Below are 26673 nucleotides of genomic sequence, written 5' to 3'. Positions count from 1 at the left end.
GCGCTGCTGATGTATAACCCAGGTGCGCACATGCATCTTCCTCTGCTTGTAAACTTATAAACAAACTCTTGCGATCGGTTCATGAGATCGGCCAGATCAACGAGTACCGATCGAGTTGTGAAATGTGATTATCGACAAATACCGATCTCCGGCCGATCGATCGGAGCATCTCTACTTTTTCATTTTAATCCATATTTGAATACTTAGGTGTAGGGCTGCACGATATTGGAAAAATCTAACATTGCAAAACATTTTTATTCTGTGATATATAGTGCGATATCAATACAATTTCACTAGATGTGTTGAACAAGTATTTGGAAAGAATTTATCATTTTAGATTGGGATGATTCTGTAGGGGAGTGCATATGCTTAAAATATAAGAAACAATCTACAAGCGTAGATAAATTCAACAAAGAAAAAGATACCAATTGTATAAACGGCGTTTGATTGTTTTCCAATGAGTCAAACTGTATTCAAAGTACAGTAATTGAATAAATTTAATGTAAAAAATGCTACAGTCTTCGTTTTATAAACAATTAAATCATTATTAGTTTGTCAAAGTTACAAACGATACAATTTCTTAGGCCTGAATGCTTTTAAAACCCTCCCAGTCAGAACCCTCAAAAAAACACTTGCAAAATGATAAATTGTTATCCAGACTAAACATTGCATATGCTCATGATGTGACTATTGTGAATGATCACATTGTGCCATCAATGCTGAAATTACATATTGTGCAGCCCTACTTTGGAAGGAAAACCAACGTGTGCTCTGTATTTACACACATTTTATTGTGCTTGCACAAACCTGTTTTTTGCCTAAAATATCAAGAATGTTGTGATTTCACCCCACCGTTACATTATTTTCATTTTGAGCACAATTGTTCTCATTTTATATACGTTTAAGTAAAGGTTTAAATGATATCTGGTACACTCAATATTTATTGTATATTTTACTTTTTTCCTTTCTGTAAATTGTGTGGTTGATTTTATTGGGTGTTTTTTTTATAGTTTTTTTGAGTGTATATTTTAGTGCTGTAAATATTGTAATTCTTTCTATTATTATTTGTAGTAGTAGTATTTTAAGAATGTTTCTACATTTGCAAATGTATGACTTTGATTTGCAGCTTAACCAATTTATGGAAAAACACTTTTTTTCCAAGAGTGAGAATTAATTACTTATTTTTATTTTACATAAAATAAAATACATAGACCAATTTAGTTATTTTGGTGAATTAAGTTGGTTCCTTCAGTGCCAAATAGTGGCTTCCTCTTTCAGTGCATATAAATAAACCCAGGCGAGGACTATATATCAATTTAGAAAGCGGATTTGCACCTCTTTTGTTTGTTGCAGTCTAGAGTTTAACACAACTTTCCGCAGAGCAACAATTTATGTTTACTTTTTTCTTCCTCTTAAGTGACTTCTGGTTTCAGTTCAGGTGTAAACATAAATTTCAATGAGTTTTGCTTGAGTTTTGGTCCAGCAGGGGGTGTGATTTGTCTGCTGGAGGACGAACTCTTGTGCTCTGGGTGTGGGAGGCCCTGAACGACAGCGAGAGAAAGAGAAGGCAGTGAAAAAAGGGAAAACGAAGAGTAAAATTGCTGCAGTCATGGACTTGCGCTCAGAACTGCTCAAGTCCATTTGGTACGCTTTCACAGCTCTGGATGTGGAGAAGAGTGGAAAGGTCTCCAAGTCTCAACTTAAGGTGAGCTGCAAATCTGTTATTGCACTATGATGAAACTGAGATGAGAGAGGCTGAAAATTAGGCTTCCGTAGGAGGCTGATTTTAGCTCTCTTAAAAAGAGTAACCGAAGATACTCTTTAATGCGAAAGGATCAGTAAAAAAAGTTTTTAAAAAATATATATGTTTTTCTATAAAGTTGCTTGAACTGCCTGCACTGTTTCCTGTGTGATCAAATAATCAAGTGCCACATGGTCTAAATATCTGGGGCACAGGTTTTTTTTTACTTGCCTACTTACACAACAGCCAACCTAAGGAAACCCGTTTTTTCATGCAAATGCTGAATTCTATTATTATTATTTTGTTTGTAGTTTATTTTATCCATGTCATTTTTGATTATAATAATTTGCCATTTTGCATTGCAGTTTTGTGGTTTCTCATTTAGTTTTGCTAAATTACGTGTTTATCAAACATACAGTTGAAGTCAGAATTATTAGCCCCCCTGACTTATTAGCGCCCCTGTTTATTTTTTTTCCAAATTTCTGTTTAATGGAGGGAATATTGTTTCAGCACATTTCTAAGCATAATAGTTTTATAAACCTATTTCTAATAACTGATTTATTTTATCTTTGTCATGATGACAGTAAAGAATATTTCAGTTGATATTTTTCAAGACACCTCTGTACTGTTTAAAGTGACATTTAAAGGCTTAACTAGGTTCATAAGTTAAACTAGGCAGGTTAGGGTAATTAGGCAAGTTATTGTATAACAATGTTTTTTTGTGTAAACTATCAAAAAAAAAAAAACAATTAGCTTAAAGGGGCTATTAATTTTGTCCCAAAATTGTTTTTTAAAAAATGTAAAACTGCTTTTATTCTAGCCAAAATCAAACAAATAAGACTTTCTCCATAAGAAAAAATATTATCAGACATACTGTGAACATTTCCTTGCTCTGTTAAACATCATTTGGGAAATATTAAAAAAAGAAAAAAAATCAAAAGGGGGCTAATAATTCTGACTTCAGCTGTATGTATCTCCAATACATCTTGTTTTTCAATGTACAAACTTTTTTTTTTTTTTTGCATGGATGTATAAATTGCTGCTTTAGTCCCATAAATGTGTTTAGTCCAGTCCGTATCCCTCAAGATGACCTGTTGTATTTGGTCATCGCTGAACAGTGGACGTTTGTGGTTATGAAGTGTAAATGAACTCAAACCGACCAGCTTTATATCTTCAGCTTTGAGAATGGTGGCCACCGGATGTGTGTAGTGAGATCTGTTTCTTCATAACACCTTGGTTTGGTCTACTCATCTCTTGTCCACACCGTCATTTTCAAAAAACATTTAGAGAAGTTACAGAGCAAACTTAGAGAAGTCCAATCCAGCTCTTCTTTTGCCAGAGGGGTGTTCTGGTAGTCCTTAAAATATTTAAAAGTAAATAAATATAACTTGCAATCCCATGATTGTGGATTTCATCAAACCTCAGTGTAATATGGATAAACAGGCCTCTGCTTGTGATGTGCTTGCTACTTTTTCAAGGTAGCAATAATGCTTGAATTATTTATGCTTTTGAAAGAGTTGGAAATCAGAGTGCAGATGTGCTGCAAAAAGCATTTTTAAAAGATTAAATCTTTTAAAAGAAATGGTGACCGGTTGACTTGCACATAAATGTTGTGCGATTATTATTATTCAAAATTGTTTTATTATTTGAACAAGTTGTCATCTGGATTTTAATATTAAAAAGATTTAATGAATGAACCATTATATCAATGCTTATTATGTTTGTGGCATGTTCATATGCAGCTTTTTAGTGCTTGTGGAAATGGTTCAGGAAGCACGATGAATTGGTCTCTAAACCATGTAAACAATGGAAAAAAGCTGGTGTCTACTTTACAAACTGGTTTGAGTTTTGCATTAATGCAAGATCTCAGCCACAGATCAATGCAACTCTTGATGGGAAAACAATTGTAGAGATGTTGCATAACACTGGCCACAACCAATACACACTGCAATCAAAGCTAGAGGTGGTCCAGCCTAACATTAGTGTGCTGCTTTAGTTTTTTTCCCCGAGGCAGTATCCTCTTTCATTCTTTGAGTTTTTTTTTCTTGTTATTTCTTTGTAACTGTAAATGTAAGTAAAATTGTTTATAAGCTAAATTGTTTTTATTGTACACTACCAGTCACAAATTTGTAAAGAAGTCATATCGGTCCACCAAAGCTGCGTTTATTTTTTTGTGTGTGTTAATGCATTATTACAAATGTTTATTGTTGTACAAGGCTTAAGAACAATTTCTTATTATTATCAGCAGTTTTGAAAAAAAGTTGTGCTGATCCATGGTTTTGGACACCATGATGTAATATTATATTTACATTTACCTAATATTACCTTTCATTAAAGACACGATAAAATGATCCAAAGTGACAGTGAACAATCTACAATGTTAAAATTTTTTTATTACAAATAAACATTGCTATTTTTAATTTTCTGTAGATCTGAATTCGCCAAATGAAACCAGGCTGCTAAGATTATTTATTAATAATTATATGCTAATAGTAACATCATAAAACTGAGCCAAATCTGCAGCTAGAATAATTTCTTAAGTATGGCGTGACCCTCACCACAGCAATAATGATTTTAAAACATCGAAAACAGTCATTAAAATTTTAAAATAACTTTTTCACAATATTTTTGATCCAATAAATGCAGCCCTGGTGAGCAGAAAGACTTCTTTTAAAATGTTGAATGTTTCGAAACTTTTGCTTGCACAAGTTTTGCTTTTGCTTGTTCCTCTTGAACAAAAAAGTGGAGTGCAAATGAGACCATGAAACTCCTTATTTAACACACACCTGTTGCTCTGCAGGTCTTGTCTCATAATCTGTACACAGTTTTGAAAATCCCGCATGAAGCGGCGGCTCTTGAGGAGCATTTCAGAGATGATGACGACGGTCCCGTGTCCAGCCAGGGGTACATGCCCTACCTCAACAAATACATCCTGGACAAGGTATGCTCTCTTTGGTTTTCATACAAAGGCGTTGTGTGCAAGACGATGTGTTGTTTGTGCACAACTGTACAGTTTATCTAGCACTCAAAAACTGTGTTTTTTCCATTTTATGGCAGCAATCTTTATCTAACTTAAAGGGATAGTTCACCCAAAAATTAAATTATACCTACCATTTACTCACCCTCAAGTGGTTTCAAACCTTTATCAGTTTATTTCTTCTTTTAACACACAATAAGATATTGTGCAGAAGACTGAAAACCTGTAACCGTTGACTTCCATTGCATAAAAAACAAATACAATGGAAGTCATTGGTTACAGGTTTCCAATAGTTTTCAAAATATCTTTTAATGTTGAAAGGACTGAAACAAGAGAAGGGCGAGTAAATGATGACAGATTTTGGGTATATTGTCCCTTTAACATCAATGAGAGTTCATAATTTTAAACCTGTTTTTCTTTTTTCAACAATTATTATTTAGTTTATTGTGAGTTGTTCAGTCACTACAAGGTCTAACAAACAATCACAAATCTCTGTTTTGAGAATGAAACTGAACTAGACGACTACAGTTGTCTGTCACATACACGGTAGGAAAGAGTCATTCTGTGTTGCACATACACATCTGGGCTGTTCAGTCTTTTCATGTGTGGTTTTAGTAACTTACAGAAACGCAGATATGAGCAGTGTGTTATCTGAAGTTCACTGTCCTCCTTCAGAGCCACTCAGCAGTTTTATGGTTTGCACGCAACTCAAATGCTTGCTTTTTCCGACCTACTTACAAAAACCTTGAGTCATTTGTTTAGATTTAATGGTGGAAATTGCTAATTAATTTGGGGTCATTTCTGACACTGTGTTTAAAAGTGATAGCCTAGGGCTCATTCTCAACGAACATCTAAAAACGCGAGACTCAGAATTCAGAAATGGTTTGAAGAAGAAATAAAGCACCGCGTAAAGCATGAGGGTGTCTGGGCTGGACACTGAAACTGATGGATGTGTGTAACACTTTTGTTACGTTACACTTGTATCTTTTGCAGTGCCTCCCATATGAGTGTTGTGTTTAAAAATGCCATGTAAAGTGAAAGGAATTTTAACTTTTGCATGCACTTATTAATGTCAGTTTTTAAGCAGTGGACCAATCAGAGGAGTTCAGAGACAAGGCAAGCGTTCCAAGCTTCTGTTGTCTGTAGCAAGTTAGCATGACAACTGTTTGCTCTGCATTCCTTACTGCTGCATTTCATGTTTTTAGATGCAAAGATGCATTCAGTGTAGATAGTCTTAAGGTGCTTTCAAACTTGCTTCAATTGCCTGGCCGGTTCACAGGTGCGCACCTGGGTTCAGAAGACACGTTCACACTAGCTAAACGTACCGTACTCTGACATCAGACGAACTTGGCTGTGGACCAAAAGTGCTAGTGTGAAAGCACCCTTAAAATGATCCTAGGCTTGACTTCTTTTGTAGGTTCACTTCTGACCACTTTCAGAGATTTGCTAGTAGGTTTAGCTAAAGCCCAGAGACCTTCAAGTGGGAGGGACTGCCACAGGTGGGCTGGGTTTAGGGTTGGTCTAAGTGTAGGTGTAGTTGACATTAATAAAACATCAGGTTACTGTGAGGTGTAGACATTCATAAAGCACAATAGGTTAAGCCTGGTTTATACTTCTGCGTCAACTGACCGTCGTAACCCACGGCGCATGCAACGCGCGTAGCTGTGCATTTATACTTCTGCGCGCTGTCTCTGTTGGTCTGCATTAACACTTCCAAAACGCTAGTTGGCAGTGAGGTGTAAATGTTCCTGTGTCGAGTTTCTTCGCTGCTGTTTTGTTTTCCTGAACACTTCCGGGATGTACAAGTGACTCAAACTCGCTCATTTTGAGGCAGGAACTGGCGGACATGCTACAACTTTAACTATGAGGTAAACACAAAACAAAACTTTTCATCCGGAGCTCCTTCACGGGACTCCACACTTGTAAACAATCGTTCCATCAGGCTTGCACCATTCATGCGGTTCTCGGTCCTGCCCAGACTCATCAGCGCTACCAAGCCGACCAATCACAGAGCTTGCGCTACGTGTCATTGCGACGTGTAGTTACATTTTTTGAGAGGTGCACGTCAGCGACGCCGACGACCACTGCGAAGGGCTATGCGTCAGCGCCGTAGCTTTTGCCGGCGTTTGACGCAGAAGTATAAATCAGCCTTTAAACTCTGTGTCATGTAAAAGGCATTAAATCAACGAAAAACTCCAGGTTTGTACAGCCCACTCGGAGCAGGCGCTGACCTCCCTTTATACACGTTTTGAGATTCATGAATGCTACATTCTGTAATTCATTGTGTAAACATTATGGAATATGTTTTTGAACCAGATGGATTTAAACTTTGTTGTCTGAAATCGCTACTTTAGGATGATTCAAGGATAAGTTGTCAGCCATTAAATTATTAATTATTTACACAGTTCAGTTTAAGTACATCAAGTACATCTTTTCACAACTGTTGTTCCAAAGCATCTTACAAAAGATGCTCATTAGTACATTAAAATCAAAATCAGTACAGTCCAGCTGTCAACAGTATGCAACAGTGATCTGCACACTTATAATGTACTTTTTCCAAAATGTGATATCTATATATTATTAATTATGTTATCTAATATTTGAAATAATTAAGAACGTAATTTCTGTATTGCAATTCACTTCACATTCATGCTGCTGGTCATAAGGGTTTGGATCAGTGCCTTTGACTATTTCCTCGAATTTTCCTAGTTTTCTGCAGTTACGATTGTGACAAAATAAAATACGTTTTTTACTCTTTCTTTGTGTTTAGTTTCTGTAATCTGGCTCACAAATAAATTATGTCGGGTATTGTGTTTATCGCCTTTTAAATTTAAGTTATCAGTATTTGAAAGTGGACAAGAGACTAATTAAAACAGCAGGTGTATATCTCATTGCCCAGAGCAGTTTTAAAAAGTACATTAGTAAGTGAACCTCTTAGGGGCTCTATGTTTTGTTGTTCTTATCATTAATGCGCTTTTATTTCTTGATAATGTGGCATGGTTTCTCACTAAGTGTTTGTCTGCTGTCTCTAAGGTGGTGGAAGGCACGTTTGTCAAAGAGAATGTGGATGAGCTCTGCTGGACTCTTACTGCCAAGAAGAACTATCGACCCGAGGGAAAGAGTATTTTACCTGCTAAAGATGCCTTCCGCCTCTGGTGCCTGTTCATATTTCTCTCAGAGGACAGATATCCTCTGGTCATGATCCCTGATGAGGTGAGGATAATGTGGGATGACTTCTCGTGTCTCTGTACATAGAATAATAATATCTCATTTAGTCATTTGAATAGATTTTTTATGCTTTAAATAATCATAAGCCTGTGTGCAGTGAGGTAAGAGAGGTTTCGTATTTCGGTGGTTAAATAGTGGCTCCAAATATTATTGGACAATTACTTCACAATTATAAATGTATTATTTGAAATCAGAACAATTTCCATCTGAGTAGCACTTTGCAATATGGTGCCAGTTGTTTACATTAGTTAATGCATTTGTAAAATAATAATTATTTAATTTTCATGCTGGTTCCTTTCAGGGTTACATTATTTTTACAAATGAAACAAACCACAAATTAGCCATGGTTTTACTGCACAACCCATAACCTTAGTGGTGTTTAATTTGTTATAAACCTGGTTTCAACCTTGCAGTGTTTATTGCATAAAAAATATTGTTACTACATTTGTACTTTCATAAATAGTTAATTTTCAAAAGGGAAGGGGCTGTATTTGCCCTGGTGTTGATTAGCTTTTTAGCATGCATAGACTAATGTTTATCATTTTCATTTTAACAGTATCTTTGTTGTATTTTACCTCAAATAAGTTACATAAAATTAGTCTTTTAAATCAACCAATAATATAAACTTTCACTGTAATGGAAAATCATTATCTATTATTAATCTATATGTTATAATTATGCGTTTAATGTCAAAAAACGTTAGCAATGCAAATAAAATGTTTGTGTTCGGGGGACATAACGTTAGAGTTATACTGGCAGCCTCGAAGTCGTATTCTGGCAACACGGACAAAACATGTGTTGGTACACTATATGGTGTTGGTCTACCGCGAAATATGCCTAAACAACCGGTTTAGTCATTGAAGCTGTGTATTGAATCTCATACTTACGTAATTTCAGTAACATTACAATATTTTTCCGATGACAGAGATCAGACGCGCGCGAAATTCAGTCAGTGATGCTGCGCAAACAATAAACCGCTTAGCGGTGTTTGTCTAAACACCTGTGATTGGCTACTGCGTTCCTAAACTCAACAGAGACACGTGATTGGTTGTAAGGCAAAATGCCATACTTAAAATTGTATTTGACTTAACAAAGGGCCTACACTGCATTAAACGTTTTTGAATGCTTGAAAAACATTAACGACATAACCAAACAAGAGCCCAGGGCTCTTTAAACATTTGGTCCAAAATGAGTGCAAAGTTCTTTGTTATTGCTTTTAAGTTTGTTGATTCCTCAATGAGCTTAAAATACATTTTTCATTTCAATTTTAAGACTTTGAAAAAGACATATTTTTTGTAAATATGGAATTAAGCCAACAAAAGGTTATTAGGTTTCCCAGTACTGGGTTGCAGCAGGAAGGACATCTGCTGCATAAAACATGTGTTGGATAAGTTGGCGGTTCATTCCGCTGCGATAACCCCTGATTAACAAAAAAGAGACTAAGCCAAAAAGAAATTGAAAGAATGAAAAGGTGTTGGGTTTATTTTAGTTGCATTTTTACTACAAACACCTATTAATATTTGACTCCGGTGTCTAATGCCTTATGCAAAAAATAGAGCACTGAAAATATAGTTAAGATTAATATAAATGCGATAGAAATATTGTTAATTTGGCTATACTCATGGTAACTAATATAGTTATTTAACCTTAACGGACAACCAGGTTTGAATTATAATAAGAAATTCAGATAATAAACAATATATTGTTCAAAACCTATTTAGACACGAGAGCTATTTCCAGGGTGCGAATTACATAGGGCTTTGGGGGGGATTGACCCCCTTAATTAATGCTTGATCCACCCTGAAGTACATCAAAACCAGATGTGTCAACTTTTTTATAATAATAAGAAATATCTTTCTTTCAAATATACATTTGATCCCCCAAAATGGTGTATACCATTGTGAATGCATAATCTTGTCAATCAGTGCTAGAAAAAATATAATTCAACAGTCTGAAACAGTTCTAGAGCACTGCTAGACACTTTAAATATTCACAAAACATGTTTCTGGTAAAATAGGTGTTTATATTTGCATGTAGCCTAAAAAAAGAAACATTAGACACATTTGCATAGTTTGACCAGCAGTAACCTCTAAAATAGTCATTAAATATCCCTCAAAACACTGAAAACGTATACATATTATTAATTAATAACTTAAATACATTCATAAATCTGATTCACTGAAGCATGTATTACCAAACAACCACTGAAAAAAAAGTCCATGTATAATTCGCACACTGGTTATTTTATTATATACTATTTGACTTCATACAGCCTCAAAAATGGAAGTTGTTGGTTTAAACTCATTGTAAAAGTGGCTCAAAAATGTAAAGTTAGTTCTTAAGCGGAAAAAAAGACTCATTTATATGTGGTTTCTGTTGGTTTCGATTCTTGTTTTCACCTTGAAATGACGTTTCTAGGTATGACTTAAGTATCTAAATACATTTTGGGAGAACTAAAAAGTATTAAAATAGTAGGGTTTTGTCCTATCAACTGTCTGTTGACTGTTTCATTTGTGAAAACTTGTAAATCACATCAGACCTCCTTGTTAACCACAGGGCCATCAACTATGCTATTTTTAGCTTTCTAAGACTAATGATGCTAAAAGTTTGTGTTTCAGTAACATAAATCCATTTCATTATGAAATATATTCACACAAAAGACAGTATCTTTAAATTGATATAACAAATTAGCATGCAACTGTTTTTATTTTTGCTCTAATCAAATAGATGCTGCCTTTGCAGGGAAGAAGATGCTTGCTTCAAAACACTTACAAATCCCAATAAACACTAAATATTTTTGGTAAAAAAAAAATCTGCGGGTATTTCAGTTTCTGACATAATTATAAGACCATATCTGCTAGTAATTTCCTTATATTCATCTTCATCTTGTCTGCCTTTAATTGAGAATTAATAAACACCGCTTTATGCATTTTACCCTGTTCTTTAAATAGTTGTTGTCAGGAAACAGGGCTGGTGTTGCTGTCACTGCAGATACAGTGAGCACTAAACTGCATTATTTAACTGATAAAATTATATTAAAAGTTTTGCAAACACATTTAAGGAACTGTTTTTACATGGTTAAAAATAATCTGTCATTTTCTATCTCTCTTTGATGCGTCTGTGCTGTATGTGCTCATTTTCCCACCACCCTTGTGCCATTTCTTGTCTTGCTGCTCGGTTGATTTCCTGTGCCTCATTTTGCAACTGTTGGTAAAATGTAACTTGTGATGGTTTCACACAGGAGAAGTACGACAGAATGGAATAAAACATGCTCCAGTACAGTTAGTACTTGCAATGTTTAAAATAAAAATCAAGCATTATTTTGGTGTACACATAAAAGCAAATGCTAGTTTAAAAATAAGAACAATCTTTAAAATCTATTGTGTTGTGAAATTTAAAAATATATGCACATTTAATAATTTACAGCAATTTTTAATCAAAACCCAGCATTTTTAAAGCAATATTTGTGGGTGGGTTGGTTGGTAAAAGCAGCGCCTCTTCTTATCACCACAGAATCTCTCACTAAAAGTTTTAGCTTTTTTTCACAGGTTGAATATCTGCTCAAGAAGTTCTGCATGGCCATGAGTGTAGAACTAAACTACGTAGAACTGGAGGACTTCATTTCCCAAGATTCTGTTCAGCAGAATGGCTTTACTGTATGGACCTTTTTGGAAATGATGAATTCTGGGAAACTCACTCGGGGCATTGCCAAAGAAACCGTCAGCATGGCTATTGAGGAAGTGTATCGGGAAATAGTCGGTGATGTGCTGAAAGAGGTATTACGTTATTTGTTTGTATTCATATTTTTATTGATTTGTATTTTATTTGTTTCTTATGTTGTTGTTTTTTGTATATAACCTATAAATGTGAATGAGATACATTTCTCATGTTCACAAAAGCTGAATTTGTTTGGTTATAAAAAGGATAAACTGTGGTCGTGAGTAGTTTTAATACAAATTTAACTAAAATTTGGTGCTCAAGCATCATTTATTATATATTATTATAACTCTTAATGTTCAGCCTTTATTGTGATAGTGTTTTGTTTTTTTGTTTCCAGAATTTTTGTAATAAATAGATAATTTAATAAAACAACTTATGTACACACTGCTATGGGAAAAAAGATACCACTTGAAAATATTTTGTTTTTATGGAGTTACAATTTTTACAGTTATGTTTTTGAGTATTTTTATTTTATTCTGTAGATTAAAGATGATGTTTCTTCCAAAAACATAAAATCATTTTTATTTTATTTTGTTGTATTTTATGCATAAAATGACAAAAAAAAGTTTTCAGACATGTTCATGTTCATGCTACATACAAAACAAAAGTTTTCATTTCAAATCAATGTTTGATTGAATAACCTTGTTAAATAAATCATTAAAAAAATTATCTAATATTTTATATATTTGGAAATAATGTATTAGATCTTTTATTGAGTAAAATGATTATTAATATTTGTATATTTTAAATTCAGTTAATCCAGAGAATCATCAAGTAGTCTCTTAATATATAAATACGCTCACCAGCCACTTTATTATATTATATTATATTATATTATATTATATTATATTATATTAGCCACTATAAATAAATAATATCCCCCACACCATCACATCAACACCACCAGCCTTAACCACTGATACAAGGCAGGATGGATCCATGCTTTTATGTTGTTGACGGCAAATTCTGACCCTACCATCTGCATGTCACAGCAGAAATTGAGACTTATCAGACCAGGCAACGTTTTTCCAATCTTCTATTGTTCAGTTTTGGTGATCCTGTGCGAATTGTAGCCTCAGTTTCCTGTTCTTAGCTGACAGGACTGGTGTGGTTATCTGCTGCTGTAGCCCATCCGCCTCAAGGTTGGACATGTTGTGTGTTCAGAGATGCTCTTCTGCATACCTCAGTTGTAGCGAGTGTTTATTTGAGTTACTGTTGCCTTTCTATCAGCTCAAACTAGTCTGGCCATTCTCCTCTGACCTCTGGCATCAACAAAGCATTTGCGCCTACAGAACTGCTGCTCGCTGGATATTTTCTCTTTTTTTGAACCATTCTCTGTAAACCCTAGAGATGGTTGTGCATAAAAAATCTCAGAAGATCAGCAATTTCTAAAATACTCAGACCAGCCGGTCTGGCACCAACAACCATGCCACGTTCATAGTCACTTAAATCACCTTTCTTCCCCATTCTGATGCTCAGTTTGAACTGCAGCAGATCATCTTGATCATGTCTACATGCCTAAATGCATTGAGTTGTTGCCGTGTGATTAGCTTATTAGAAATTTGTGTAAACAAGCAGTTGGACAGATGTACCTAATAAAGTGGCCGGTGAGTGTATGACACTAATATAAAATAGCTGTATTCATTGAGTTACAAATAACATTGAAAAACTGTGTGCACATTTGTAAGTGTCTATGGGTGTATTTGACTTATTCGTAAAATCATGCTGTTTCACTCCAGGGATATCTGTGGAAGAAAGGTCAGCTGAGGAGAAACTGGACAGAGCGCTGGTTCACCCTGAGACCCAGCACTTTATTATACTTCACCAGCGAAGACCGCAAGGACCACAAAGGCAACATTCAGCTGGATGGAAACTGTTGTGTAGAGGTAAGTTGAAAATGTGGTTAGAAATTGTATCAGTGGCCTTGACGTGTGTGAGACATGAGGCTTGTCAGCATTAATAGATGCTTGTTGGCAATGTGGTTGATGAGCTGTTTCCTTCTCGGCCCATTAATTTGCAAATCAAAGTTAGCTTTTTTTTTTCAAGAGACCTCTATTTAAAAAAAAAATGAAACCCTTAATGACCCTCACACCTTAAAGGCAAACTCTATTTGAAAATTGGGTTTTTGTACAACTCCCCCTAATTTCACCATTTTTTAATCCATTTGCTGATCTCTGGGTCTGCGAGAGCCAGCTTAGCTTAGCATAGATCATTGAATCCGATTAGACCATTAGCATCTCGCTCAAAAAATTACCAAAAAGTTTTTTAGCTGGAGCAGGGCAATGATATTATGCAGATTCTAAACAGGGGTTCAAGTGTAGGACTTTGTGCTTGGCACTATTTTTAGCTGCTGTGTAATATTGCACCTTCATTGATTATTACGCTGAAATGATAGTATAGATTAGACCTGGGCATTTTACGGCCCGCGGGCCACATGACGGTCGCGAGAAAACTGAAAAGTGGGGGGAGGGGGTGACGGTTACAGATACAGATGGTCTTATAGTGATGATCATTCCATCACTTATCCACCTCGCATTCAACCTGACTTCAGTGCACTTGTTCAGCTCAACACAGGGTGTGTGTGTGTGTGTGTGTGTATGTATATATATATATATATATATATATATATATATATATATATATATATATATATATATATATATATATATATATATATATGAATGAATGCATGAAAAATAACTAAGGTGGAGCAATCAAACAGCCAACCCAGTGACATTTATATGAAGTTGATATTGTAATGCTGGTCTTTAAAATACTTTTTGCATAAAGTTGATTCATTTTTAAACTTTAGAGCTTTTATAATGTCTGTTGAATAGTTTACTTTCTAAACGTTTGAATCACACAAAATCTGCAGAAATTCGCATCTGGTCCAAGCCCCTCCCCCAGAGAATTGTAAGCCTATGATCGATGATTGGCTTCTGCACTATTAGGTTGGGCTTCATTTGTCATATTAATAATTACACTTTACTACAGACAAGATATGTCTTGTATATTCTATAGTCAATGTTAAAACTGTTCATTTTATTGAGATGCTAATGGTCTAATCTGATTCAATAATCTATGCTAAGCTAAGCTAAAAGTGCTTCTGCCAGACACTGATATCAGCTGAATGTGTTCAAAAATGGTGAAATGCAACTGCTTAGCTCTTGGGGAGATTAAAATGAGCCTGTTTAAATAAAGCGGGTTGTTCCTTTAAAAGAAATCCTAGCAGAGAAGCTGCAACAAAGACAGTGTTATTAACAATGATGGCCAGATTTAAATGAACCCTGTAGTTGTTTAGTTCACTGACAAATATTATCTTCTAAGATTTACTATGTTCAAATAAATGTTGACAATTTAAAGCGGAAAAAAAGACTCATTTATATGTGGTTTCTGTTGGTTTCGATTCTTGTTTTCACCTTGAAATGACGTTTCTAGGTATGACTTAAGTATCTAAATACATTTTGGGAGAACTAAAAAGTATTAAAATAGTAGGGTTTTGTCCCATGTTCAAATAAATGTTGACAATTTGTGTGTCTTCAGTATTCAAAATACATTTATTTATGTTTATATTTGCATTAGTGCTTTAAAGCTTAGTGTAACGTTTGCTTTTGAGTGATTCAGTCTATGGTCTGAACAACAACTCTTAACATCCGATTGTACATTTTTTTGATAGTGGGTGGTGCTTATAAAAAAAAAAAAGCAGAAATGCTAGAAGAAATATGCTTAATGCTGGAAGATCAAAATAGAGTGACCCCTTTAAATCTTTAGTGGCCCCTAGTGGGTGTCACAAATTTCAAGATGGGAACTAATACTGTAAAAGACCTGGTGCAGCTGCATGCAATGCTTTTTAATGCACACACCTAACCCCCACCCCTAGCCCTACCATTCCGCTGACTTCACAAGCACCTTTAAGTGCAATTGTCTGACATTACAAGTTCAAGACATGCAGTTTCAGCTTGCATAATCAAGGCTGCTCAATTCACAACTGTAATGAATGTAATATGATGCTGTGATGTATGTAATAATGCTTTATGTTGCATTGAAGGTTCTTCCTGACAGAGATGGGAAGAGGTGCATGTTCTGTCTGAAAACGCTCACCAAGACTTACGAACTCAGCGCGTCAGACACCAAACAGAGGCAGGAGTGGACTACAGGTCTGCACACAACATCATTTGGCTTAGTCATTTGTCAGGTCATGTATCTTACTTCAAATGTGACTGTGTAAACTATACATATATACATATACACATATATATATATATATATATATATATATATATATATATATATATATACATAAATCTTTTTTTATTGTTGTATTATCACTGTGGTTTTCTGGTGTAACGCCTTGTCAAGGGAAACCTGTGACATTTCGAAGGTTGAATTTTTACTCACTTGATGTTTCGTGAGACCTTCTAAAATGAAACTGCAAACAGGAAAAGCTTTTTTTTTTTCTTTTAAAGTGTGATGGACTTTACCTTGTTAACTTTCACCTTGTGGGTCATAAAATCGTTGCAAAAAATGCTTAGAATGTCATGACGATATTAAGGTGACTTTTTTTTTTTTAGATTTCAGCATAATATAAATTACCTGCAACAGCCATAAGACTAAAGCAAGTGCAAAAAAACATATCACCTTAAAACAACTTCTTAAAAAGTTGCACTTTTTAATTTATTTATTTTTATTACTATATTTTATTTAATAATATTTAGAGATTACCTACATTAAAAAACGTTTTTAGACCTAAATAAGATTTGTGTATTTTAATTGCACGTAAAAATATCATCCATTTGGATTACAGAAGCCTCTATTATCCATAAGAAATGTCATATTTTGCTTTTGGGAGTTTCCAACAATAGGCTGATATGTATGTAAGGTCAAAAAACACTTTCACTGTCTTATAATATGCATTTATTTTTACCTAATTATCCTAAAGACTTTTGATCCATGAACTGTGTACTGTAAAGTTTCTCTCAAGTTCTGACAAAGTCCCATACATCAGTAGTCTTTTCTGATCCTTCCTTTAACAAACGGCCGATGAATCCCCAATTGTAAGCGTGTAGATTGCTGAAGCACTCGTCAGAAAAATGACGAGAACACATAGGCTGGGGCTATAATGCTGAGGTATTTTTGCAAAAATAAACTTCAACCACTGACTCTTCACAGCCTCATCAGGGACAATAACACTAACTTTCCCTCGCACTTAAGAGAACAGCGTCTATGTGACTTGATTCAACCGGGATCTCTGCTACAGTGCTTGTCTTCTTTTTTTTCTTTCTACAGTGCTTGTGTGTGGGGCCGGGGTTTAAATTTTCCCAGGTCTGCGCATGCAGCAAGTGGGCAGGGCTTGAGTTCCGTATCAACGTCACGCCGGCACAGCTAAAGAATCATTACAGCAGTGATTCATTCGAACCACTATGAATCAACTCTTTTAGAGCTGAATCAATAGTTTTAAACATGGTGCATCTTCAGATTTAAGCCTTAGCTGGATTATTCACTTCACTTAGAGCTGTGTTACACACTGCATGGAAGTTCATTTTTAAAAACCCATTATAGGGGTTCTTCAATAGCATCTTCTTAATTAATATATTGTGTGAAGTATGGAGCTGCGATAATTTTGCCTCCAAACATTAAGTAAACCAATCTCATAGAATTTAACGTACTACATATTATTTCTACAGCTGCTTATATTTTTACCATATTCATATGTTTTAACCGATTAAAATTATGGAGCCAAATCAAGTCTCAAAAATAATATATTTGCATTCATAAAATTCATAAATGCACAGCACAATTCATAAATTCAGAAGAAAAAAAGAAAAAATATTTTTCCAAATGCTCACACATCTGCATCTTACATTAACACATTTAAAATGTTTACACATTAATGTGTAAATTAAGTTCTTGGATTACTTTTCTTATGCATTTATGTATTATGTTAGATGTGTTTATGAACTACTGAATGTGCATTTGAAAATGCTCACATGATCATGGAGTCCTATGAATTTGTGTTTGTTTTTTTAAGAACTTCCTGGCAGGACACGATTTGTACACATTTATTTTTGTTTTGGAAGATATACTGTTTAGCCATTCGTGGTCAAGTTTTTAATCCACCAATCAAAACGCTCCTTATTGAACAAAGTCAAGAAGCTCCACCATTTAATTATTATTATCACGTTCATGCGGGTTTCGCCCACAGCCCAAACACATGCGCTATAGGTGAATTGGGTAAGCTAAATTTTCCGTAGTGTATGTGTGTGAATGAGTGTTTTGGTGCTTCCCAGTAATGGGTTGCAGCTGAAAGGGCATCCGCTGCATAAAACATATGCTAAATAAGTTGACGGTTCATTCCGCTGTGGCGACCCCAGATTAATAAAGGGACCATAAGCCAATAAAGCCATATAGAAAATGAATGAATGAATGAATGAATGAGTGCTATAGCAACAGCCACATAACTATACCAAGTGCAAAAACATCTCACAACATGCTAGCATCATGACATGAATAAAACATTTATATGAGTTGTTTATATTGTTTTATTTAAATTTTTGCACCAGCTATCCAGACTGCGATTCGGCTGTATGTGGAGGGTAAAACATCTCTTCATAAGGACCTGAAGCTGAAACGGCGGGATCAGCGGGAGCAGAGGGAGAAGAGACGGGAAGCGAAGGAGCAGGAGCTGCAGCGTCTGCGGGCCTTGCAGGAGGAGCGGGAGAGGAAGATGGCGGAGTTGGAGCTGCTGAAGGAGGCGCAGAGGCAAGCGCAGGCCATGCTGGAGCAAGACGAACAGCGCAGGCGACAACAACACGAACAGCTTCATCAGGCTCTGGAGATCCAGCTCAAAGAGGCTGAGGAGGTGAGTTCTTTCTGTCTGTCTGCCTGTTTGTTGTTCTTTCTCTCTGTCAGTTGTTCTAGCTCTCTATCTGTTGTTCTATCTATCTGTCAGTTGTTCTATCTGTCTGTTGTTCTGTCTCTTTGTGTTGTATATCTCTCTGTATTTCATCTCTGTCTGTTCTATCTCTCTCGTTGTTCTTTCAATCTGTCTATTGTTCTATCCATCTGTCTCTGTCTGTTGTTTTATCTATCTGTCAGTTGTTCTTGCTCTCTGTCAGTTGTTCTAGCTCTCTGTTTGTTGTTCTATCTCTGTGTTGTATATCTCTTTGTTTTTTGTTCCATCTCTCTGTCTGTGGTTTTACTTCTCTGTCTATTGTTCTGTCAATCTGTCTGTTGTTCTATCTATCAGTCTCTGTCTGTTGTTCTGTCTATCTGTCCGTTGTTCTATCTATCAGTTGTTCTACCTATTTGTTTGTTGTTCTATCTATCTGTCTCTGTTGTTTTATCTATCTATCAGTTCTATCCGTCAGTTTTTCTCTCTGTCTATTGTTCTGTCAATCTGTCTGTTGTTCTATCTATCGGTTTCTGTCTATCTGTCAGTTGTTCTATCTGTCAGTTGTTCTACCTATTTGTCTGTTGTTCTATCTATCTGTCTCTGTTGTTTTATCTATCTATCAGTTCTATCTGTCAGTTTTTCTCTCTGTCTGTTGTTCTAGCTCTGTTTTGTATATCTCTGTTGTTCCGTCTGTCTGTTGTTCTATATAACTCTCAGTTGTTCTATCTGTCAGTTGTTCTAGCTCTGTCTGTTGTTCTGTCTGTCAGTTGTTTTGTCTTTGTCTGTTGTTCCATCTCTGTTAGTTGTTCTGTCTGTTAGTTGTTTTGTCTTTGTCTGTTGTTCTATCTCTGTTAGTTGTTCTGTCTGTCAGTTGTTTTGTCTTTGTCTGTTGTTCTATCTCTGTTAGTTGTTCTGTCTGTCAGTTGTTTTTTCTTTGTCTGTTGTTCTATCTTTGTTAGTTGTTCTGTCTGTCAGTTGTTTTGTATCTGTCTGTTGTTCTATCTCTGTTAGTTGTTCTGTCTGTCAGTTGTTTTATCTCTCTGTCTGTTGATATATCTGACAGTTGTTGTATCTGTCGGTTGTTCTAGCTTTCTATCTCTCGTTCTATCTCTGTCTGTTGTTCTGTTTGTTGTTTCGTCTCTGTCTGTTGTTCTATCTCTGTGTTGTTCTACCACTGTTTGCTGTTTCTTCTCTGTCTTTATGTTCTAGCTCTCTGTCAGTTGTTTAGTCTATCTCTGTCTGTTGTTTTGTCTCTGTCGTTGTTCTATTTCTTTGTCTGTTTTATCTCTGTCTGTTGTTCTATCTCTCTGTCTGTTGTTCTATCTCTCTGTCTGTTGTTCTATCTGCCACTTGTTCTATCATTTTGTTGTTCTATCTATCCGTTTATCCATCCATCCATCCGTATGTTTAGTTCTGTCTGTCTGTCTATTTTTTGTTTACAGTCTATCCATTTGTCTATTTAGTCATACTTTCTGTTAGTAAGCCCAATAAATGCAGTAACTTCAACTCAAACCAGTAAAATTCACTAAAAATATGACAAAAATAGTTTAATCTTATTAACTGATTAAATTGAAAGTAACAAAAACATTTGTTGTCATGACTTCTTGTCATTGTTTTTTATTTGTATGTTTTTGGTCAAAACATTTAAACAAGACTTTTTTATATGTCTCCATTCAAAATTTACCTCCACACACATAATTATTTATTTATTTTTTTACTTTAAAAACTTGACTACATAATTTTCAATTAATCTAATTTTTGCTTCCTTGCATTTAAATACAAACATGTCTGCCTCGTGTTGGCCATCTCAGTTCAAATTCACTTCAAATCCAGAAACTGAGTTAGTAAATTAAAGGCACTCTAAATAAATTTCTGGATAAAGATAAAGATTTCTGTGTGTGTGCAGGCACGAGCAAGCATGCAGGCAGAGATGGCGCTGAAGGAGGCAGAGGCTGAGAAACAGAGAACACGTATCAGAGAACTGGAGGCCATGCAGCAGCGGCTAGAGGATGCGTTACAGCAGGAAATCAAAGCAAGGCAGGACGAAGAAGCCTTCCGCTACGCACAAGCTCGGTGAGCAGCAGCACGCAAACACGGTTGTGTAATACACACATGCTCAGTGAGCTGAGAAACATCATAGTCTAAAAGTTCATCAGCGTTAAATTGTGTCCGGTTAGGGAGGAATTAATCAAGAGGAAGTAACCAGAGGAAGTCGTGCACAGGAACAAGCTCTTTTAACATAAATATGTTTATTCAGGAGAATAAAATGTGTGAATGCACTCCGAGGAAAAGCAAATTCTGTTTCTATTTGCTAAAGACAATCAGTCTACTTCCGTTTCAAATTTGTTCGCTATACAATGCAAAACCTATATTGCTATACATGCAAAACCCTTTTGTAAACAAAAAAACCTGTTGCATCTAAATGCTTGCAATTGAATGCAGAAGTCTGATACCACATTGAATATAATGGATAAAAAATATGCATTCATTCATTAATTTTCCATTGGTTTAGTTCCTTTATTTATCAGGGGTTGCCACAGTGGAATGAACTGCCATATTCAGCATGTGATTTATGCAGCGGATGCCCATCTAGCCGCAACCCAGCACTGGGAAAATTCTTAAACTTTCGCATTCACACTTATACACTTTGGCCAATTTAGCTTATGCAGTTCACCTATACCTCATGTCTTTGGACTGTGGGGGAAACCAGAGAAAACCCACACAAACACAGGGAGAACATGCAAACTCCACACAGAAACACCAACTGACCCAACCAGGGCTTGAACCTGCGACCTTCTTGCTGTAAGGAGACAATGCTAACCTCTCATGAAAAAAAGATTCATTTGTACATAAAGTTAAATTTTAGGATTTGGAATGATTAAATAATAATAAATCCTAAATATATTTAAGATTCTATGATGTATTTATGAATTAAACTGTATTTTTTTATGTTTTCATAGTTCCTAAAACTATTGGTGAGCATACCCTTTTTTTGGCATGTGCACACTGTAGGAAATGAGAATGCGTTTAGTCATACAAACATCATTTGGGGAGTACGAAAGTAGCTCCTACTTCAGTAGGGTCTAACATAGCACAATAGGAACTACCAGTGGTATCCATCTCCATTTTCACATACACACAACAAAATGAAAACAGGTTTGATCATCGTGTCCTCATCCTCGAACTGCTTATTTTGTTGAACGTAGTTTCATGTTACTATCAGCTGACCCTTTTCACTTCAGAGTAGATGGTGTGAATGCAACCAGGAAAATTATTATTCTCTAATGGCTAGTTCCTCTAACAACCTAGTGAAAATGCTTCTATTGATCATATGTCTCAACTATAGTGCTGTTGCTTCAAACTGAGCACAAAATGCTCCATTACAATGTCAATTTCTGTGTTAGTAGTTCATATTTTAAATGTACAATGATCTGCCCAAGCGTTGTAGTGCTTGATTGCATGGTGTGGTTTACTGATACAGATTACTGGCTGAGGAAGAAGAGAAGATGAAGGCTCTTATGGGTCTCCGTGAGGAGCAGGAGGAGTATATCCAGCGGGCCCAACGGGAGAAGCAAGAGCTACGGCAAGAGATGGAAAGCAAATCTCGGGCTCTGGAGGAGGCACAGAGGCAGCTAGAGGAGACCAGGGCCAATCGCTACAGAGTAGATCAAGATGTGGTGGTCAGTTACTCTATGGGTCTCTATCCTACACAGGGTCTCTGCAGGGTCTTAAAATGCCTTACATTTCAATAACAAAATTTTAGGCTATAAAAAAGTATAAAAAATTTTTTAAGCTGTTTGGACAGGACTATAGGTATAGTGTGTCCACAGTCATATTGATATAAAGATAAGTCTAGATATAAAGACAATAAGTCTATTTTTTTAATATCCTGATGTTATAATAGGATCCAAATAACTCCCATTTTAAGGCCCACCGCAATGTGATGTAGGAGTGAGGTTGCCCTGCCCACTGAATTGATTGACACTCACGTATTAACATGTCTCTGTAGTAACGCATATAATCATATCAACAAGACAGGACGTGCACAAAACAACTGGGATTAAAAGATCTGTTCAGCGTTGTGTGATCATCAATCATCATCAAATGTGATCAAGAATGAGTTTTACAAGTTTAAAAACGTTTAAGTCTTAAGTCCCGTTTTGTGGACATTAACAGGTTTATTTTGTACATTAACATAATGGATATCGATACAGCAGTGGATATTAAAGTGCATCCTTTCACATTTGCCATGTGAAGTTAAATGGGTGTGCTGTGTGTGTCCGCTGTGTGTGTGTGACTCATCGGTGTAACTCCAAAACAAATACATCAAATAATGATTGGAAAAATTCTTACTCTAGTATGTATCACCAACGTTCTATGAGATCTGCTTCCTCCATGTCTGTCACTGTGCTGTTCATCTGATGCATGCAGCCAGAGATTTAGGCACATTGTGACAGGCAAGTGTGAACGATGGGCGAGGAGAACTAGCATTAAAGGTGCAGGCCACAAAAACAGCTGCATTGTGTTTAGAGCAAATATGTCCAATATTCTGAAAGGTATAATAAATAATCTAATGGGTGTTTTGAGCTAAAACTTTACAGACACATTCTGGAGACACTAAAGAATTCTCTTAAATCTTGAAAAAGAGTAAAACAGGTGCCCTTTAAATTCACTGAAATACTGTCTTGAGGTCTTAATTAATTTAAAAACGGTCATATTTTTCATTTGTCCTGGTAAAGCTACCCAATCGGACCAAAACCCATAGTCACCAACAATACAGCTCAACTTTATTAAAACTCATTCTTACAATAACATTTATTTAAAAGTTATCCATGTATTTATAGATAATATAGACAATATATGGTCTGAACTTAACAGACCATGCTTAGATTATTATAATTTTTAAAGGGCACCTTTGATGAAAATCCTCTTTTGTAGGCTGTTTGGACAGAACTGTGTGTTTGTATAGTGTGTCCACAGTCATATTAGAGTGATATGACCCCCCCCCCCCTTTTTTTTTTTTTTTTTTTTTAAATTTCATGACATTAATATAGCATACAAATCCCTCCCATTTTGAGGCCTACCACAACGTAATGTACAAGTGCGGTTTCCCCACCCACCGAATTGATTGACAGCCATGTATACAGTGCAATAGCCTAGTTAGCGCGTCGACATATGGTGCAGTACCACGTCAGGGCGGCCCGAGATTGAATCCTGGCTCGAAGACATTTCCCTACCCTACCCCCCTCTCTCTCTCTCCAACTTCAATTCCTGTCTAATTACTGTACTATCTAATAAAGGCAAAAAGGCATAAAAAAAAATCTTTAAAAAAAAAAAAAGATCTGTTCAGCTCTCTATTCAGCAGCACCTGAAGGTTTTATGAGTTTTACAAGTTTAAAACGTTTCTAAAACAGTGCATGTTTGTAATAAAGACTCTTCGTAATTCATCACCACAGCCACATAGTGTCAATACAATTATAAAGGAACTTAAGTACTTAAATCAGGCTTATGTTGTACATTAACATAACGGATGCCCATAAAGCAGTGGATATTAATGTGTATCCTGTCACATTTGCAGTGCAAAAACAGTTCAAAGCTAAACGTGTGTGTAAGGATGTGCACGTGCACAAACTTTATAGTGACATTGTGTGTGACACATTGTTGTAGAAAGGCTTGAATTAACTCCACAACAAATACATCAAATAGCCTTACTGTAGAAAGGGTGACCTGCTTCATTTTTGTCTGTCTCTGTGCTGCTTATGCGTGAGATGCAGCAGGAGAAGCTACACCAATCATAGCAATAGTAAGTGATCTCTTTGGCTTGGACATGCACATGGGATCGGTGGGCGTGGAAAAATAGCTCATTTGCATTAAAAGCACAAGCAACAAAAACAGCTACAAAGTCAAAACAGCTCAAATTTACAATGTACACAAAGGTATAATAAATTATCTGATGGGTGTTTTGAGCTGAAACGTTAGACACAAAAGACACAAAATAATCTTAAATCTTGATAAAGGGGTAAAATAGGTGCCCTTTAAAGCTCATCAATTATTATTATTATTATTTAAAGAAAAGCTTTTGAAAACAAAAAGTGTATGTGTGCAACTAGAGTTCGCTTGTTTTGAAACATTATTTTAAAAATTATGTGGCTAAGAAATGTCTAATTTGAATTTTTTTGTTGGGCAAGTTTGGCCTTTAAAAAAAATAATGCTTAGCTTTTAGCCTTAGTTTTAAGTCTGAAATTTCATTGACTTGGTAAAGCCTGCAGAAACCTTGATTACAGAACCCAAACTTCTGATAAGTGATTCATTTTTTGCCCTCATTAGTATTGTCATTTATTCAATGTTGTACTACTTTACCTTATTTGATCTGCATCTTTTATTCTGACAGGCTGCTCAAAGGAAGCTTCGTCAGGCAAGCACCAATGTTAAACACTGGAACGTTCAGATGAACAGATTAATGCATCCCATTGGACCAGGAGGTATGCATGTTTTAAAGACACAATGCAATGCATGATTATGTGCTACAGCCTTAATATTCCATGTTTTGAATTCGGAAATTGATGTTGATTTCCTCCGGGTGCTCCGGTTTCCCCCACAGTCCAAAGACATGCTATACAGGTGAATTGAATAAGCTAAATTGGCCGCAGTGTGTGTGTATGGATGTTTCCCAGTGTTGGGTTGCGGCTGGAAGGGCACCCGCTGCGTAAAACATATGCTGGAAAAGTTGGCGGTTCATTCCGCTGTGGCGACCACTGATTAATAAAGGGACTAAGCCGAAAGAAAATGAATGAATGAGAAAATTCAAATGTGGCTTTTCTTAATTTGGTATTTCAGCAAGTAGTAGCAGTAATGCAAAACATAGTGTGGGATGCAATCTAGGTCTGCATCACTCATTCTCACTGTGGTTTCAGAAAACAAATGCACATAACCTCATTCCCTTAAAACAGCCCTGTCAAATACATCTGTTGTTTTAGCAGTGTGATGCTACCGTTAAGCATTTCACTCTAACCTCTAACTTCCCTTTATTTTTTTCACCTCCTGTTTGCTTTCATCTAGAAAAGCGTTCCTCGGGTGGATCTTTCTCCAGCTTTCGCATCCCTTCACAGAAAGATCCAGCATTGCGTCAGAAGCAGAAATCAGAGGAGCAGGACGAGGAAAGCAAAGAAAACATGGAAAGTAGAGGAGGGTGTGAAGCAGACAGGCGCTTGTCTACAAACGGACAAATGGAAATACCTTAACCTCAGAAGGAAAAAAAATCTCGCATTCTCACTGCTAAGACTGATTTGAATGAAAGGAAGTTGTTTTTAAAAGGCGCCAAGACCTCAGTCGTGATGCTTTTTATTACTGTCATTGTTTGTTAATATTCCGTTTTTATACACTTCATTAAGTGAAACGTGTTGTACTGTAGTTGTTACATAATTATCTGATTGACTCATGAGTTTCTTGTGTAGAGTAAGATGTACGCTGAATAAATTTTGAAGTATTTTCAGTATGTGTGCATTGCAGCAAAAAAAGGAACTGGTGGTCTAATCTGTAGCATCAGAATACTTGTTTTTGAATGTGAGATTTGCAAAGGCTCATGCGTGTAAACTGGATTTCTTGCGAGGGAGGAACATGTTGAAGAGCTGAAGCGTCTGTGGTTTTGAGAACTTCCTGCTTCTGCAGTCAGATAACAAAACCTATGAAGACAACTGTGTGGCACTCATGTACCTTAAAGTAGCGTAACTTAAAATTTAGCAATCCAATACTAATAGTAAACTAAAATGAAGACCAAAGCATAACACTTTTACAGACATTTCGTATACAAAAAGTCATACATTTTAAGACAATAACTTGCATTGTGCTAGGTCTAGGTGTATTTAATGATATATATATAAGTCAAATTTGGTATTAAAATAGTAATACTGTGTTCCCAACACATGGGTTTATTATTAGAATGAAACACAACAACAGAAGTTTTATAATCAGTAGAGATCTTGCAAGAAACAAAACTAAACTTTTCCAAAATTAGTTCACTGCCAAACCTATTGATCAGGGGTGTCCAAACTCAGTCCTGGAGAGCTAGTGTCCTGACGAGTTTTGCTTCATCCCTTATCAAACACACCTGAGCCA

At 35.9% G+C, this 26673-nt stretch overlaps 1 protein-coding gene across 2 annotated transcripts; it reads left to right on the top strand.

Moving 5' to 3' along the window:
* The first annotated feature begins 1520 nt into the window (after window positions 1–1520).
* Window positions 1521–26075, top strand: def6a (DEF6 guanine nucleotide exchange factor a). Of its 2 annotated transcripts, none has more exon segments than NM_201040.1 (11): window positions 1521–1705; window positions 4542–4682; window positions 7752–7931; window positions 11495–11722; window positions 13406–13552; window positions 15715–15823; window positions 18227–18525; window positions 20465–20631; window positions 22040–22238; window positions 24950–25040; window positions 25618–26075. In NM_201040.1, coding segments are annotated over 11 exon segments (1839 nt in total). In that variant the 5' UTR covers window positions 1521–1609; the 3' UTR covers window positions 25800–26075.
* The last annotated feature ends 598 nt before the right edge of the window (window positions 26076–26673 follow it).

The sequence above is a fragment of the Danio rerio genome, chromosome 8, assembly GCF_049306965.1.
Source record: "Danio rerio strain Tuebingen ecotype United States chromosome 8, GRCz12tu, whole genome shotgun sequence".
Lineage (NCBI taxonomy): Eukaryota > Metazoa > Chordata > Actinopteri > Cypriniformes > Danionidae > Danio > Danio rerio.
The sequence above is the reverse complement of the archived record's forward strand: the minus strand, read 5'-3'. Positions and strand labels throughout refer to the sequence as shown.

What these genes read in the sequence shown, in the direction of transcription:
- def6a (XM_017357301.3), top strand. Translation starts at nt 1,610, where the DNA reads ATGGACTTGCGCTCAGAACTGCTCAAGTCCATTTGGTACGCTTTCACA. An exon ending in GAGGCAGGAGTGGACTACAG is followed by an intron (nt 15,824 to 18,226) that starts GTCTGCACACAA and finishes TTTTTGCACCAG; the next exon opens with CTATCCAGACTGCGATTCGG. An exon ending in TTCCGCTACGCACAAGCTCG is followed by an intron (nt 20,632 to 22,039) that starts GTGAGCAGCAGC and finishes TTACTGATACAG; the next exon opens with ATTACTGGCTGAGGAAGAAG.